This window comes from Acipenser ruthenus, chromosome 15, assembly GCF_902713425.1.
Source record: "Acipenser ruthenus chromosome 15, fAciRut3.2 maternal haplotype, whole genome shotgun sequence".
Lineage (NCBI taxonomy): Eukaryota > Metazoa > Chordata > Actinopteri > Acipenseriformes > Acipenseridae > Acipenser > Acipenser ruthenus.
The window spans coordinates 6,133,579-6,149,815 of record NC_081203.1 but is presented as its reverse complement, the minus strand read 5'-3'; the positions used below and the strand labels follow the sequence as shown (position 1 = coordinate 6,149,815).

The following is a 16,237-nucleotide window of genomic DNA, read 5'->3' as shown; positions in this document are numbered from 1 at the left end:
AAAGTGTATTATTCAGCCTGTTGAGGGCACTGTAATTAGTTTGAATTGATAATTGAAGTGCTCTTGGAGATTTTTTAAGTTAGTATTCAAATGGTCTATTTCTAATTTTATCAGTAACAGTCCTTGATTATTCTCTAATAATTATGTTAAACTAGACACATAATTGACTTCAAATTATTTTATTTGCTTCACGTTGTCCAGACAGAATGTGTCTGAATGTGTTTTAAAAGGTTCTGCGTTTGGTGAAGTACTTTTACAGTTGAAATGTGGAGATTTAATTTAGTCTGTGTATTTACTGAATACTTTCATACTTGTGTATACGTGTTAACACAACATGATTCTGTGTAACTCTCACCCTGTGAAAATAGCCCAGGCATGAGCAGCTACATAAGTGCATAATGCATACTTGTAGAATAACAGCCATCAGTTGTATAACTGTCCTATCACAGGCAGGCATGCTCCTAAAATGTGCAACAGAGTGCACATTATAGTCAGGGAACGAGGGGAATGAGCTGTAGAGTTTGAACCTGAATGCCAAAATTCGAACTCTAGCCATGAACTCATTTTAACTGAGCAGGCACTTTGCTTCTGTGCAGGACCTGTGGAATTCAGCACCTGGAGAGAGCTGGAAACAACCTCTCCCTCTTCAAGTCCTTGTATTTCTGCATCGTCACGTTCTCCACTGTTGGGTACGGGGACGTGACGCCTCAGATCTGGCCGTCTCAGCTTCTTGTAGTCATCATGATCTGTGTGGCTCTTGTGGTGCTGCCTCTTCAGGTATTCAATGTATTAACAAATAAGTCATAAGCATGTAAAGTAAGCTGCTAATATCTAACCGTCCCCTCCTCGATTACATGCAAAAGGTTTTAATGAGGAATCCATCGCACAAGCGCAGTGGTACCCAAAAATAAAATCTGTTACCTACCTCTGCTGAATGAGTAAGTGGGACATTTGTTCTTAATTGTACCCCTAAAAATGGGTATATACCACAGCACCTCCAACTACTAATGTCTCCTAAAACATTTCAGCCTGCAGCTTCATTTTTTCAGCGTTATTCACGTTGACCTGTGATCTATTATATATATATGCCACATTAGGGTCATGTTTTTTTTTGTGGTTTCCAGATGGTTAAGCTTCAAGATATTGGCTTCAAACTAAATACACAGCTGTATTTTGGGATTCTAATACCGTACAAGAATAATTAACCCTTGCATTCCATAGTGCTTCACTGAAAAACACAAAAGCATTCCTTAAAACGAATTCACCCAAAACTTGTCACCCAATGACAAAGCCAATTGGAGCCCTTGTTGTCAATGTTTATTTTGGTTTTAGTTTGAGGACTTGGTGTACCTGTGGATGGAACGGCAGAAATCTGGTGGGAATTATAGCCGCCACCGCTCTCAGACAGAGAAGCATGTGGTGTTGTGTGTCAGCTCCCTGAAGATAGACCTCCTCATGGACTTTCTCAATGAATTCTATGCACATCCCAGACTTCAGGTAAGAGGGCAGCAGCGACCCATTGAAAAATCTCTTGTGATTTGTTTCTTGCAGCATTGCTGCTGATAGAAAGCTGCTGATCAGGGGGAAAGAAAAAGCTGCTTTAAATGAATTGGACTCAATTGTATTGAATTGTAATGGAGGCAAATGTAAAAATCAGGCTAATATACTGTATTCTTCCAGCTTGACTGAGGGAGGGGTTTCTTTGTATAACCTGGTAGGGACCTGGACCAGTTGTGAACTCAAATCCTGAGAAGATGCAGAAGCTAGCAATTTAAAATGTATATACAAACAATACTTACCTTGAAAAAGTCAAGCATAGTTTTGAAATGAAGAAAATATTCACAAAGCTAATTAGTTATTGAAAAACTGTTTTGATTTGGGCTTTTTGATTAATTGATTGCAATTGGAATATTCCCTTTTCTAAACTGATTTTGGGGGTCTGTCCATATCTAACATTAAGACATGAGACACAATCAAACTGGTTTATCTTGCACAAAATTAATGAAATAAAGGAAACAAGCATGTTATAAAAGTGTATTTCTAAGTATGTTTGCACAATCGTGATAATTTGTAGCTAGTAGTTTTCTAATTTTTACAAAAATATGTGTGATAATGAGCTGCAAATGACTAGAAGGTGTTTTCTGCATAATCACACTCTACACATTCATACAAAATGATTTCCCATCATTTTAACCTGGTTGAATTTGTTGCATGTCCCCTGTCTTACTCTGAATCTATACGGTGCATGCTTCGTGATTAACTGGTAACTGTGTCTCTGCTTGTTTGCAGGATTATTATGTGGTGATTCTGTGCCCGACGGAGATGGATATTCAGGTCCGGCGAGTCCTACAGATTCCTCTGTGGTCACAGCGGGTCATCTACCTGCAGGGGTCAGCTCTGAAGGACCAAGACCTCATGAGGGCCAAGTGAGTGCATGAAGCTACTCAGCACGCTGTATATCAACAAACACACTGTGCCTCCTAACAACACCCTAGATACTATTTATCTATTGTAATGTTCATTTCTAACCACGTTGTGTGTCTTATAAATAACAGGAGTCTTTGTTTCTTCACGGGACAGCTTTCCCTGGACACATGATACATCATGTGACCTTATTTCTGGTTGTCCATTTACTACATTGGCTTACCCATCTGTGCACTACACTACTTAAGAAACCAGATTTTGGTGGATTTTCAGTTTGACTGTCATCTCCTTTTTTTTTTCAATCGAACAGGAGTCCTAGTTGTTGTTAGAACACAGATGCAATCTTTTTATGAAGCATATTTTAAAGCTGAAATAGCTAATATCAATTTAATATCTGTTTATTTCTGGTTTTGCCAGAATGGATGATGCTGAAGCCTGTTTCATTCTGAGCAGTCGGAATGAGGTGGATAGGACAGCAGCAGTGAGTATCTTCCATGAAGGATCAGATACAGACACATGATATGCATCCTGTCTTTATCGATTGGCACTGGAATTGTCTTTTAAACTCGACCAGAAAAATCCACGACATGTTGGCAGTTTATTATTTTTTTTTATTTTTTTTTGTAGGACCATCAGACAATCCTGAGAGCATGGGCTGTGAAGGACTTTGCACCAAACTGCCCGCTCTACGTCCAGATACTGAAGCCAGAAAATAAATTCCATGTTAAATTTGCAGGTGAGTCCTTTGATTTCCATTAACTATAGGAACGCACAATGATATGTGGGGGGGGGGGGGGGATGGGGCTGTTATGAATGGAAGTTTGAATAGAGGGTTCTGAAAAAGCCATTTCAAGAGCTAAGAAGCATTCCCTGGTTCCCTACAACAAGTCACTAGAAACAAACTGAAGATGCCATGCATGTGGAAGAAGGTCTGTTAGGAATACAAATTCAAATCCAGTCATTACACCTAATTAATTGAATGCCACTCTTGAAATACCATAGTTTTAAAGGGCGTGCCTTGTTCCAATTGAAATATTTGAGACGGCATTAAGCAAAATGAAAAATGCGAAGGACCACCAGATTGGATTCATATGCTGATGGTGGCTTCATCAAACCAGCAAATGAGAGTTGTCTGATTTGTGTTAAATATGAAGATGCACTTTCAATAGAAATTGTAATGCAGTTATGTCTGTGGAACCTAATTGTGTTTTGTTGGAATCTTTATGAAAATGACACTAAGTTGTTGGCATTCCTGTTACAACGATTTTATGGGGTAAATTATATAAGTTCAAGTACATGTATGTGAATAAGTGCGGTGGTATGAATGGGTTTGTATTAATCGATTCAAAGTTGATTGTTTGAATCAATTCAAAGTTTTGTATGAAGTTATTGACACAAGTAAACTTCTGAAACTGTACTGTAATAAGATTCCTTTTTACATGATTTCTGTTGTATTAAGATCCAGTTGAATTCTGCCAAATATGTTTTATTTTAATAAATGGTGTTAATCCATTCAAAACTGATGGTGTAGTTGACACTGGCTTATTACTGTAGCAGTTTATCACCTGGAGACCTTGTTTGAGAATCCAAATTCACAAGTGACATGGGTTTGGTGTAAACCACAACTGAGCACAACTGATACAAACACGAGGTCAAACATGGTATTGCCATGGAAACTGAACTGCTCCCTCACCCCCAAAGAGAGTGGCCCCACAGGGCAGGTTTGACACATGCTCACTCAACAAAGGTCACTTCTTACACTACTCCTGCCACGATGATGAATAACATGGACCATTCTTGGTTCCAGTGTTGAAGACTGAGCCTTTTCTATGAGCGCCAACATTGCTGTTAGTGTTTGGGAGTGCTAATGCAGTGTTTCTGTCTTCTAGATCATGTAGTTTGTGAAGAAGAGTTTAAGTACGCCATGTTGGCTCTGAACTGTATTTGTCCTGCCACATCCACCCTTATCACTCTGTTAGTTCACACGTCCCGAGGACAGTGAGTATTCCACCATTTTGTTTACTAGTTGTTGCTATGGCTACTTGGCGTACATGTTTAACAAGAATCCGAGAATAGCTTTTTGTATATGCCATTTAAAATAATGGAAGGTGTATTTTGTTTGTGTTTTGTTTTATTCTGTAAAATTAGTTTAATATCATCACTGTGGCTGAGGGCTGATGGTCCTAATTATTGTACGTTTGTAGCGGGCACTTGTATGTTACTTGACTGTTTTAAGCACCCATTCATCACCTTTTCATGAGTATGTCCCTTTGATTGTACAGTAGAATACTATGGGCTGAATTTAATAAATGCTATGAATGTTGCAGTCTTAAAATTGACCAATGAGGTATGGTGGAGGTGTCCATACATACCTTACTCTTACATTTTACATAGGTTCATACTTGTCCATGTTATTGATAATGCTAATTTAGAACTGTACATTTCTCACCTACATAGGATCTTACAAGCACTTAGTGTAAAAGCAATACCAAACATTGTGTAGTATTTACTTGCTGTACTGCACTTGCTTTGATGTCTATTCGTCACATACTGTGGGTCATTGATTAAAAGGAACTAATACCCCCAAATGAAGTTCAGCAGAGGAGTTCTCCACTTTCTTCAGTCTTACAAGTAATAAGCTTGTTCCACACAGTAGATATACAATCCACAATCGATTTATCTGGAAGTCAGTTATTCAAATTGGCAATTAACTGGACCAATACCTGGTCTCAATAAAATATGTATTTAAAAAAAAAATAAAAATAGTATGTGTTTGATGTTAATTTGGGTTTTGCAGTAGTAATTGTTCCTTGTTACAGCATTAATCTCATTACTTGACGTTGTATTGTAGTCCAATATTAGGCTTACACATTCATATCTTTCACTGAATATGGCCCTATACAGTATATACCTTGCATGATGCTGGCAGTAGGAATTTGATTTGAATGAATAAGTAAATGGAATAAATCAGTCAGTTGGTCACTTGACAGGTAAGCAAGGGTCTCGGGTTCAAATCAAATTCAGAGGACATGTCGCAGCTTATCATTGTAACCTGTATTAGAGATTAGCCAGCTCCTGTTCTGGCCCGCTCTTTGATAATTAGCTCTTAATTTCAAGCAGTTTTTACCAGGTGCTTAATTTGGTCTTTTTCAGAGTGCTTTTACTTGTGTATCGTAACTACTTAATTTTTTTAAATTTCAGAGGTTATCTAGGTCCAGATGGCATCTAATAACAGGAAATAATGGCAGTCTAATAAAACAGAATCTGATAATAGGAACAGTAAAACTAAGAAAACATGTTTCCATGCTGAAACACAAAATATGAACCATTTAAACGAACGAGTAAAGGACAACATAGTAGAACCCAACTTTAGTTTAGTCCTCCAGCAGTCTAAAAGCGTGGCTCATACCACACTGTTTGCTGTTAAACTATATCTTTATCGCTGGGCTACGTCTTATCATTCTTCTTTGTGCATGAGACCACACTCAGAACAAAAGTGTAGTTTAGACCCAAATGCAAAATTACAGAATGCAAGTAATTAATAAATAGCTTTTCTGAAGATTCTGTCTGGCTAAAATGATGTCAAGAAAAAAAAAGTGGTAAGAAATCTGTGCCATGTCGACAAAGAATTGATCTGTTTCTGCATGAGTCCAATTCAATTCACAGTGGTGAGGATTGGGCCCTCATTCTAACCAAAGATAATTCATTATTGCCTCACCGTGCCACCTTATTGGATTGCTTTTCCTTTCTAATGTGTCGCAACCTACTGTCCTGCCAAATCAGGCTGGGTCACTTTACCCAGAAATGTCAGCGAAGTAGCTGACTTCAAATTGGACTGACCCAGGGGAGGGTTATGAAGAACCAACTTGCTGGGAGGCCAGTGTGAGGGGGAATAACATTTGGGAATATCCATATTCAGGAGAGGAGGTCATGTAAAAAATAAAAAAAGGCTTGAGTAAGCCAAATAGACAAGTGTTTCAGCTAGTGTTTTATATAAAGGAAAAAAACCTGCTTGACTCAACAGTTTTACCTCCTATAAAGAACTTGCACAGAGGCAGATGGATGACACATACCAGTCCATGTCAATGTATTTTGTGTTTGCTGGCTGTATCCTCCAGGGTAGTTGTCAGGCTCCACTTGCTGCAGGGGAGGTGACTGTTTTGGCAGGACAGTGAAAGTGTGGCTTTCAAAAAATTGGCTTCACAACTTACAGCGCAGATTTTTAATTCATTCTTGTAACTTCATATTACTTGGAAATTATGATCTGCTGTAAGTTTACCAAACAGAAATTGCTCTATAATATTGTTAGAAAAATATATTTAAAAAAAAAGAAAAGTCATTAACAGATCCATGCAGCCATTCTGTTGCCGCTTTGCAGTAGAATACAGCATGATAAGTTAGATTGTACCCACTTTGCCATCCATTTCATTTTTGAAATGCAATAAATCATAAACTTAGTTGTGATGAGCTGAATACAAGCATGTTTCCTTTTAAGAAGACTCTCTAGTGGATGTTTTGTGCTGTGTTTGCTGCAGAAGATGAAATCGCTGGTGGTTGGTTCAGAAGTCACTCGATCTTTGAACGGGTCAATTGTCTTTTGAACTCCCGATGTGGCTGCACTGCTCAAGCAATCGGAATCCAGACAGCTGTGCAGTTTGATTTTAGTGGCATTTTGGTAACTGGCTCTTCACTGTAGCAGCCACAATTTCTTAACGTTGCACTGACTGCTTCATGATAATTGTTTACAGAACCCCCTTGGATCCTTTAAACCCGAGACAAGGAGCATGCCACTCTTTATTCAGGTGATACACTGTACTGTACCCCATGCAGGAGACATGTTAGAAAGCAAACGCCTCACTTGATTACCATGCTGTGTGTGTCTGTGTCAGTGTGCTTTTACATCACCTTCCACTTTCCTGTGTCTTGTCTATGTTCATTTGTGTTAAGTTGTGAATAACTGGGAATACAGTTTGCTTAATGTGCCATATATTCATGGTTGTGGTAAAGGTTGCTTGGTTCAAGGTATTGATGTATTAAGTTACTATGCATTTAATTTGAAACACTGTAAAACCACTAGAAGGCAGACTTATTACACTCCGAAGCAATACCAGTAGATCTTAAAACATCAACTACTGTAGTAACGCTACCTTTATAATGTGACACAACAGGGTGGCGTTTTGTATAAGAAAAGAAATACATCCAGGTTGTGCCTGCAGTGTTTTCATCTTGTTCTGATTCTGTTTTAGAAGCCAAGTAAGTTCTGGACTGGGCAGCAGTTGGATGGTATAATCAGTCCTGTCAGTTTTGCACTATAAAGAAAACAAACTTTTTTGCAAAGGACTAAGATATGAATTTTGTCTATAGGTGACGGCCAAAAATGAAATATTTACTATGGGCCATCATTAACAATATCATATTCATCACATCTCATAATGCTAAGAAACACACTCTAAACTGAAGTTGTTTAAAGATGGTTCTCACATTTAAAAAATCACCATAATTACACAAGCGGGCTTACATGGGATTCTATACATATGGAAAAAATAACAATGTGGCATGAGACAAGTTCATTTCTGCCAATATACAGTACCCTATGGTAGTACCATTACAGATTAAATAACCTTCATGATAATTATATTATTTTTGTCCATCCCTTGCAGACAACAATCCCGTCATGTAGAAGAATGTGTGTTATACAGGTGGCAGGCTTTATATGCACAAGGTGTGCCGTTTGCCTGACTTATCATTTTCAGTATACTAGAGATGATCATTTTACAAGACGTGTGTATTATACCAAAGTTATAAACCAATGCAGCTGAGTATAATTATACACAGGACCTGGGTTATATTATAAAAAGTACAGTGTCTGTAATGGCTAGCACTGTACATCCCCCATATATACAGTATCTACTATGAGAAATGGCACAAGGGAGTAACACTACCAGTAAGTACAAAACTTCTTATAAAAAAGATGCAATGTTCTGTAATAGCACTACCTTATATCACATTGATAGCTCTTACCACACAGTAAATATAGCAGCTGCAAAAAAAGCAGTTGTATTAGCTATTGATTTTGAAGTGCTTGGTTTCTGTGGTTGTTGATGATCTTGTGTGTATTGCAGGGAAGGCCAGCAGTCTCCTGAACAGTGGCAGCGAATGTATGGCCGGTGCTCAGGGAACGAGGTCTATCACATCAGTCTGGGAGACAGCAAGTTCTTTGGGGAGTACGAGGGGAAGAGTTTCACCTACGCTTCCTTCCACGCACATAAAAAGTGAGTTCATATGGAAACAATGCTAGCCTAATGGTTCTTATTCCACTTACTAAACCAGTGTGTGTAGTTACATTTTTATAGCTCTTACAGCTATATGGACACTTTACTGATTCATGTTTCATATGTCTATGGTGAAAGACAATTTAGAGTTGAAGAACTGTTCTAAAGTTCAAAAGCTACTCCTGAACTCATGTCAGAGTTATCTTAGTCAAAATGACTTTAAGGACTGCCGGTACACACAATATCTCAGTAATTGCAAAAGGAACCACTCATAATGATTGATTTATTTATTTATTTTTTAAAATGTGAACCTGCTTAGTCTTTAATGATTTAAGGTGGCAGTATTTTGATCTGCTGCTGTTTAGATCATAGAAAAAGAAACCTGTGTTCCGTAATGTGCCTCATGCCTTGATTTACACACATTTCCAACTGTACTTTTTAGCAATAGATTATAATATTTACACACTTAAGTAATTGAGGCACGCAATCATTTTTACGTTAGCTACACCAACACGGAGGTCGCCTTTCTCTTCTTGTTTCAGGTACGGTGTGTGTTTGATCGGAGTCAAGAGAGAAGCCAATAAGAGCATCCTGTTGAACCCAGGTCCCAGACACATCATGGCAGCCTCGGATACCTGTTACTACATCAACATCACCAAGGAGGAGAACTCCGCTTTCATCTTCAAACAGGAGGAGAAGCACAAGAAGAAGGGATTGGCTCCCGGGGGGCTGTACAGTGGACCTTCCAGACTCCCTGTCCACAGTATCATCGCCAGCATGGGTGAGAGAGAGAGAGAGAGAGAGAGCACACTGGATAGCAGGGGGGGCAAAACAGAGACTAGAAGGGATAGCAACTCACAAAATAGCTTCATAGGTCTTACCTGCACTTCAATTCACTGTCTGTGCATTTTTGAAAGTCCTATGAGAAGTTAACATAACTCTAGCCAGTAATTTAAGTGCAGAACTGGATTTTAAAAAAAATGATCAATGTTGCAATCTCTCTAATGCGAGTTGCAATCTTTAATTGAATTTGATATCTTGCACACATGAAGTTACCTAGACAGATGGAATTAGCACAGCACAGTAAAAAGGTTCTAACTGGCTAGTACTCTTAATTACTGGAACTACTAGAGCCAAAAAAAGATTCCCCTCCCCTGTGTATTAGCTTGCGGTGATAAGATTTAATGAGGACAATTTCATGAATGCTTGATTGCTGTCAACAGGTGGTGTTTAACAACAGTGGCTGACCATTAAATGCCATTCAGTGTTGATGGGAATTAATGCAATTAAACAGAGGTGGAACATGTTGTGCTATTGGTTATCATTAAAATGCAGGGGTCAGACAAATAACTAGAAGCATCTATAGCTCATATTTTGTGTACATTACTGTGATAGCATGGTATGCGGCAATATATAAAAGTTGCATCTTCCTGTTGCAAGTCACTTTCAGTCATGCAATGTGAAAGACACGATCTGACTGACTAGCGTAGGTGCATGGTTGGCAGGTGTTTCCTTATCTAAGACTGCAGAAATTACTGAGAAGGAACAGACTGTGTTGAAGTTATGTTTACTGTTGTGATGCAAATAGCACTAAAGCGTTTTCTCTGTAAAGACATGCAATACTGTACTGTACTGCATTAGTCTAAATATTACACTTTAACTATGCAAACTAATGCCAGCGCATACAACTTGGCATAGATCCCCAAAGACTTTCTGGCTTCCAGTCCTGTGGTTTTAAACCTGTGGCACGCATACCAGTACTGATACGTGACAGGCTTGCAACCGGTTAAAGACAATGTGATTCCCAAACTACAATACAATAAAAGAAAATTGGTTGTAATGGAGTAGGTCTCTGTTTTACAATAGCCATTTTAAGACCATCATGTGTACAAGTTACTGGTACACCAGATGGTCCCTGCTGGGAACATTCGTACTTGAGATGAAAAAGTTGAAAACCACTGTTATAGACCATCTGACAGACAGACGCTCGAGAGCGTCTCACTGAAAGGTAGAGACTGGAATAAGTATGTTTTCATGTTCCAAACACCACTGCTGCCGTCTCTGTATGGTCATTTCCATTTCCACGGCTCATTTTCAGTGTGTGTCTTTCACAGGGAGCCCCTTCTGTAGTATTAACAACAGACTAGGATTTATATTTGTCACTGTAAAGAGAACAGCATGAGAACAACCGCAGAAACTCTGCAAATCACAGTACAGACCTGGGTAATCAGGTTCTGAATGGCCCATGACTCTGCAGCAACGCAATGGCTTGGTAATTCATTCCATGCACTCACCACTCTGTGCAAATGAAGTGTCTCCTTCCCTCTGTCCTAAATCTGTCTCCAGTCTATTTCCAACTGGTCTCTGTGCTGCACCCCTTAAAGTCTAGAACAGTTTTGGGAATATCAAAACAGAAAAAAAAACATTTAAATAACGCAAATAAAGCTTTGTGACTAGGGCCTTAACCCTGTACCTTGAACCTTTTACATTCCAGGTACTGTTGCTATGGACTTGCAGAACACGGAGTGCCGCCCCAACAGCAGCAGTAGTAAACTAACCCTGCCAACCGAGAACGGAGAAAACAGCAGAAGGCCTAGCATCGCCCCAGTTCTGGAGATAGCAGACTCCACCTCAATTCTACCATGTGACCTGTTGAGCGACCAATCAGAAGATGAAACAGCCCAGTCGGATGACGAAGGACTGCCTTCTCTGGAGTAAGTACCCACATGAAAGAAAGGTGTACATTTAATTGCTGTTCAGAAATATCTAAATATCTCACTACTGAGCTGTCCGTTAATCTTAAGGTGATTTTCAGAGTTTAGATCTAACCATGGTGGAAATGGTTGCCTGACATACTCCAGTAGCATAAAAACTGAAACTTCAAAGGAGACGATTAAATGGCTAATCTTGCTTAAAATGGCTATTGCAAAACAGAGACCTACTCCAGTGCAACCAATTTTTCTTTTTTGTCTCTGAATACGTGACCGCTTCGTCTAATTATCTGACAAGAGTTTGCCACAAATAACACAGAGTGGCTGCTTTGGTTCACCTTCCATGAAACTGTGCAACAAATACTTGAGTCCTTTTTGTCAGCGGTTCATTGATAGAAACAGATCGATACATTACGTTAGCGCGATCAGCACAGTGGTGTGGTTTGGGAATCGCATTATCTGCTGTTGTGTACCAGTTGCAAGCCTGTCACGTACCAGTACTAATAATAGTAGCACAGGTTGAAAACCACTGGTCTATAAGACCCTTGTCCTTTTTTGGGTGGCAGTTTTTTTTACCTGCCACTGTTTAGATCATTAAAATAGACCTCTGTTTGGAAGGTTTAATTGAGGCATACAGGTAGAACTGAGGTCATAAAGTAACACTTTCTGTTTTTAATTGCACCCATGCCTTATTTGTTATATTTGCCATCCTCTTGTCTGCACGGACCACAGAAACTAACACCCCCGGCAATGGTTGTCCTAATAGCCGGATGAGCTGGCTTTGTAAATGCTACTTGGGTTATTAATCCTCAGTTTCAGGTGTTAGCTCTCAAACACTGTTATTATGGCTTAAATATACACCACCTTCCAGATGACAGATTCACTGTGGAGGTGGAGTCTTTGTTGCTAGTGTGATCCCCTCACACCCATTGATTACTTAATATCTTTCAAATCAGTTAGTTAATCACAGCATATTCAAGCATGTGCATTAACAGAACACAGTGGTCCTGGCACCTGATTGGCTGAATCAGAGGAACCGCTCACTCAAATGGGATGGAACTAGCTGGCACAGTGGGCTAGATCATGTTCACTCTTTACAGAACTCAAGGCAATTCAAACAGCTGTTTTGTATTCCCTTAAGGAGGTTTTCTTAGGAGAGACTGAAGATTTAATCTGAAGAAATTAGTACTGCAGATCAACTCGAAATTGAAACCCTTGCAACACAGATAAAGCATCTAATTAAACCTAATTTAAATCTAATTAAACTATCCTTTACTGTTAATGACATGACCTACAGTACAGTGGTCTTAATTAAAAAACATAGGGGCTCGTTATCTTTCCTAATTAGTTTTATCAGTATAATTATAGTAAGATCAACTGTTCTGGCATGCAAATAGTGTCCATACCAATACAGAACAACAAGGAAGAACTGTTTTTTTTTTTTTTCCTAAGCAATATGTTTTTCCAATGGTGACTGCCAAGATTATTACCACATTCAATGTTAACTAAAGCATTTCAAACGCAGTGTCTGAACGTTTTATTGGATGCACGGCAGGGAAATTCTGAATATATAAAAGTAGCAAACAACTCTTAAATCCTAATGTAGTCAACGTTTGTGTTTCTCCCGAGGATGTTTCCTTTAAGTGTCAGTACTGTACTAACACTGATAAAGACATTGGCTAAAAACAAATTTGTGATTTATTGTTCGGCATTAAAGATTAAGTTAAATGACTGGAGAATAAAGCAAAATACTGTAGCAACATTTTTACTGTGGCTTATCATCCAAACACAGCACTGCAGCCTCTGTGTGCTCTGATCACAGCTATCAAAAAGCAAAGACTCTCTCAGGAGGGTTTGGAACCGTTATCTGTAAACGGAAGCTGTGTGGTTACATGTACCCCCCCCCCCCCCCATTGTTTGAATATCTTATCCTGGTTTTGTACAGTGGCGCAGCTCTCAGTATTAGCCATTATATCAGCAAACCCAAAAGACATGTAGTGTTTGAAATGCAGAATCAACAATCGCCCACTTGGGAGCTGGGTGGCACTGTGTGCACAGCACTCTGTGTCTTCTCAGTCAAGCGAGCAAGATAAGACGTACACAGGAGTGTGGAGGCGTCTTTGTGCTTGACACAGGGGAGGGGAGGGAGACATTAAACCTGATGGATGTCTCTCTGAATCCAGCAAGCCAGGCTTCCAACCCCAGATAAATTGATCAGTATTGCTTGAGCTGATGGCTTTGACAGTTTCACAGCTGTAGCAATGAATGGGGAATAACTATGGCTGGAATAGCTTGTCAAGTTTATGGCCATGTTTATGGGAATATTGCCCACTAGTGACAGACAAAAAAGAAACATTTCCTGTGTAAGCCCACTTGTGCAATATTGCTCATTTTAAAGTAATTTTTTTTCCTACTTTGCATTAGCGGTAGCACAGAATAGTGAACTATAATAGAAAAGTGACAGTCAACCTCAGAAACTGGTAGTCAACTAATCATGCGTCACGTGATTGTGAAGTCATTGTCAGGCATGTACACAGACAGCAAAGTGCTATGAAACAGTACGTTCACAAATAGAGCGTTTATTCATATTTTCTTTTTAATGTGTTTTATTTTATTTTAACTGACCGACTGTCAATTTTACTAGTTGTTCTAACCCTCTTTGCATCTGTTTTTTACTGAGAGCAACAATACCGTTTTCTACGTTTATCACATCACATTATGTCTGTTACCCCCCCCCCCCCCCCCCCTCCCCCCGAGTGTCTAGGACTGCCTGTGCAGACTCGTGTCTCTCCACAGTCTGCGCTCTCACACTGTGGCTGCTTCCTTCTTGGTGTGCAGCCTGCTGAGACAGTCTGTCCTTTTCACTGGATTACCGTAAAGAATCTGCTGCATTACTGAGAGAGATTTTTGCATGTTTCTGGAAAGAATTAATAGCTTTAATAAAAATAATAATAAAAACTGTTTAGCTTGTAAGGAAATGCAGAAATAACTCAAAATACCACAACGTATTTCCATAGTCCTGCAGTGCCATCTAGTGGTCCACATCAACAACCAAGCACACACCGAAGTCTATGTTCATATGCATCATTTTTTTTTTTGAATAGAGGTTGTTTTATCATACTGTATGTGTGTTTTCCAGGTATGTGAAAGGGTACCCTCCCAATTCACCTTATATCGGGAGCTCTCCAACCTTGTGTCACCTACTGCCTCAGAAAGCACTGTTCTGCTGTCTGAGATTGGACAAGGTGAGGATATTATCAGCTGGGTTTTGTCACCACCGGTTTCAAGAAGCAAGAAGCGCAACATTCAAAAAAAGCTGCCATTTGTCCTGGTATCTAATTTGAATGGAATAACTTTTGTGTGTGTGTGTGTGTGTGTGTGTGTGTGTGTGTGTGTGTGTGTGTATATATAATCATATACAGTAGTATGATAGCTGTTCTATATAATCAATGTACATTTCACCTTTCTTTGTTCTCACGGCACAATGTAACATGCCTTTCTCTCTGTATATTGTTGCTGCATAGGGCTGTAAGCACAACAGTTTTGAAGATGCTAAGGCGTATGGCTTTAAGAATAAGCTGATTATTGTTTCGGCAGAGACTGCTGGGAATGGGTTGTATAACTTTATAGTTCCTCTGCGAGCCTACTATAGACCCAGAAAAGAACTGAACCCCATCGTATTGCTTCTGGATAACCCGTAAGTATGGCAGCATCCCATCACTTTCTACTGACTAGAGAAGTTGTGGGGCCAAATGTATCAAATGTAGGCTTTTTTATTTGAGCGTATGTGTACAGTCTGTAGGTATTTTCTTATCCTGAACTAGATGCATTAGCTCCCTCCCTCAGCTTTCCCTGCATGTTTCTTTCCTGCAGACCTAGGAAGTAAAGCAGTAACAAATAACAGAGAGACACATGTTTTATTTCAGAATGGCACATTTTGAGACACGCGTAGTAAACGGACTTGCAAGTCATGTAATGTGTGTTGGCTACTACCAGTTCAACTTTTACAATGAAAATGCACATGTGTGCACAGACAGGTTACAACATAAGAGAATGTAATTTACATGTGTGGGTTTTGTGCAGCTATTCAGAAACAATTAAGGGAAAGCAGAAATGTTTTCAGTGAAATTAACAAGGGGGCATACTAGTGGGTGCCCATGCAAGAGGCTCATCCTTCAATGCAGTGGCTACTATTAAATAGCAGTTTCCCAATCCAGATTTTACTACACTTTTGATTAGCCACAGTGTATAGGTAATAGGTTTGATTAAACTCCTAGTAAAACCAGGAATAGATCAAAAGACTGTCATTCAAGACGGTCTTCTGGGTGCCAACTGGAAACCACAACGGGAAAGAACCAGTCTGGTTACCAGCAGGTTATGAAGGATCAAGCCTGCAGACATGTGCTACACTGGCCAAAGTCACAGAACCCTTCAATACTGGACAGGACCCCTGTTTCTATTCAAACAATGCGTTGAGAGCCTTGCACTGTTGCCTTCTATAGCAGGTGTATAAATGCTACCAAAAACCTATTTCCCCCTTTTATCATTGAAGTCTTAAAATAGAACTCTGAAAAGGCAGCTCTTTCTGACAATCTGTAAAATGTCTTTTATTAATAATGTTTTTCTGGGATTGAAATGTAACTGTGAATCCCATTTGGTTTTTGAAGAATAGAAAAAGGTGATGTGTTTCTTTTTCTTTTGATTTTACCTGGAATGGACTGAAAAGGTTTTTTTGAGAACCTTATTAGCGCCCAGAAGTGTATGTGAGGGGTATTTAACACCAGGAAGAATGGCACTGAAGGAGAATTGTCTGAAATGAATGCTCCGAGA

At 39.3% G+C, this 16,237-nt stretch overlaps 1 protein-coding gene across 5 annotated transcripts in view; it reads left to right on the top strand.

Moving 5' to 3' along the window:
- The window catches only part of LOC117396751 (potassium channel subfamily T member 1), a 136,814-nt gene that overhangs the window by 97,149 nt on the left and 23,428 nt on the right, over window positions 1-16,237 (top strand). For 4 of the 5 annotated variants that reach the window (XM_058987045.1, XM_058987047.1, XM_058987048.1 and 1 more), the window contains 12 exons: window positions 597-777; window positions 1,333-1,497; window positions 2,290-2,426; window positions 2,842-2,905; window positions 3,052-3,160; window positions 4,314-4,422; window positions 7,173-7,226; window positions 8,547-8,696; window positions 9,239-9,477; window positions 11,191-11,410; window positions 14,547-14,652; window positions 14,932-15,104. In XM_058987045.1, the coding sequence (XP_058843028.1) occupies window positions 597-777; window positions 1,333-1,497; window positions 2,290-2,426; window positions 2,842-2,905; window positions 3,052-3,160; window positions 4,314-4,422; window positions 7,173-7,226; window positions 8,547-8,696; window positions 9,239-9,477; window positions 11,191-11,410; window positions 14,547-14,652; window positions 14,932-15,104 (1,707 nt within the window). The remainder of the gene's footprint in view (window positions 1-596; window positions 778-1,332; window positions 1,498-2,289; window positions 2,427-2,841; window positions 2,906-3,051; window positions 3,161-4,313; window positions 4,423-7,172; window positions 7,227-8,546; window positions 8,697-9,238; window positions 9,478-11,190; window positions 11,411-14,546; window positions 14,653-14,931; window positions 15,105-16,237) is intronic. The other variant, XM_058987046.1, reaches the window with a different exon arrangement.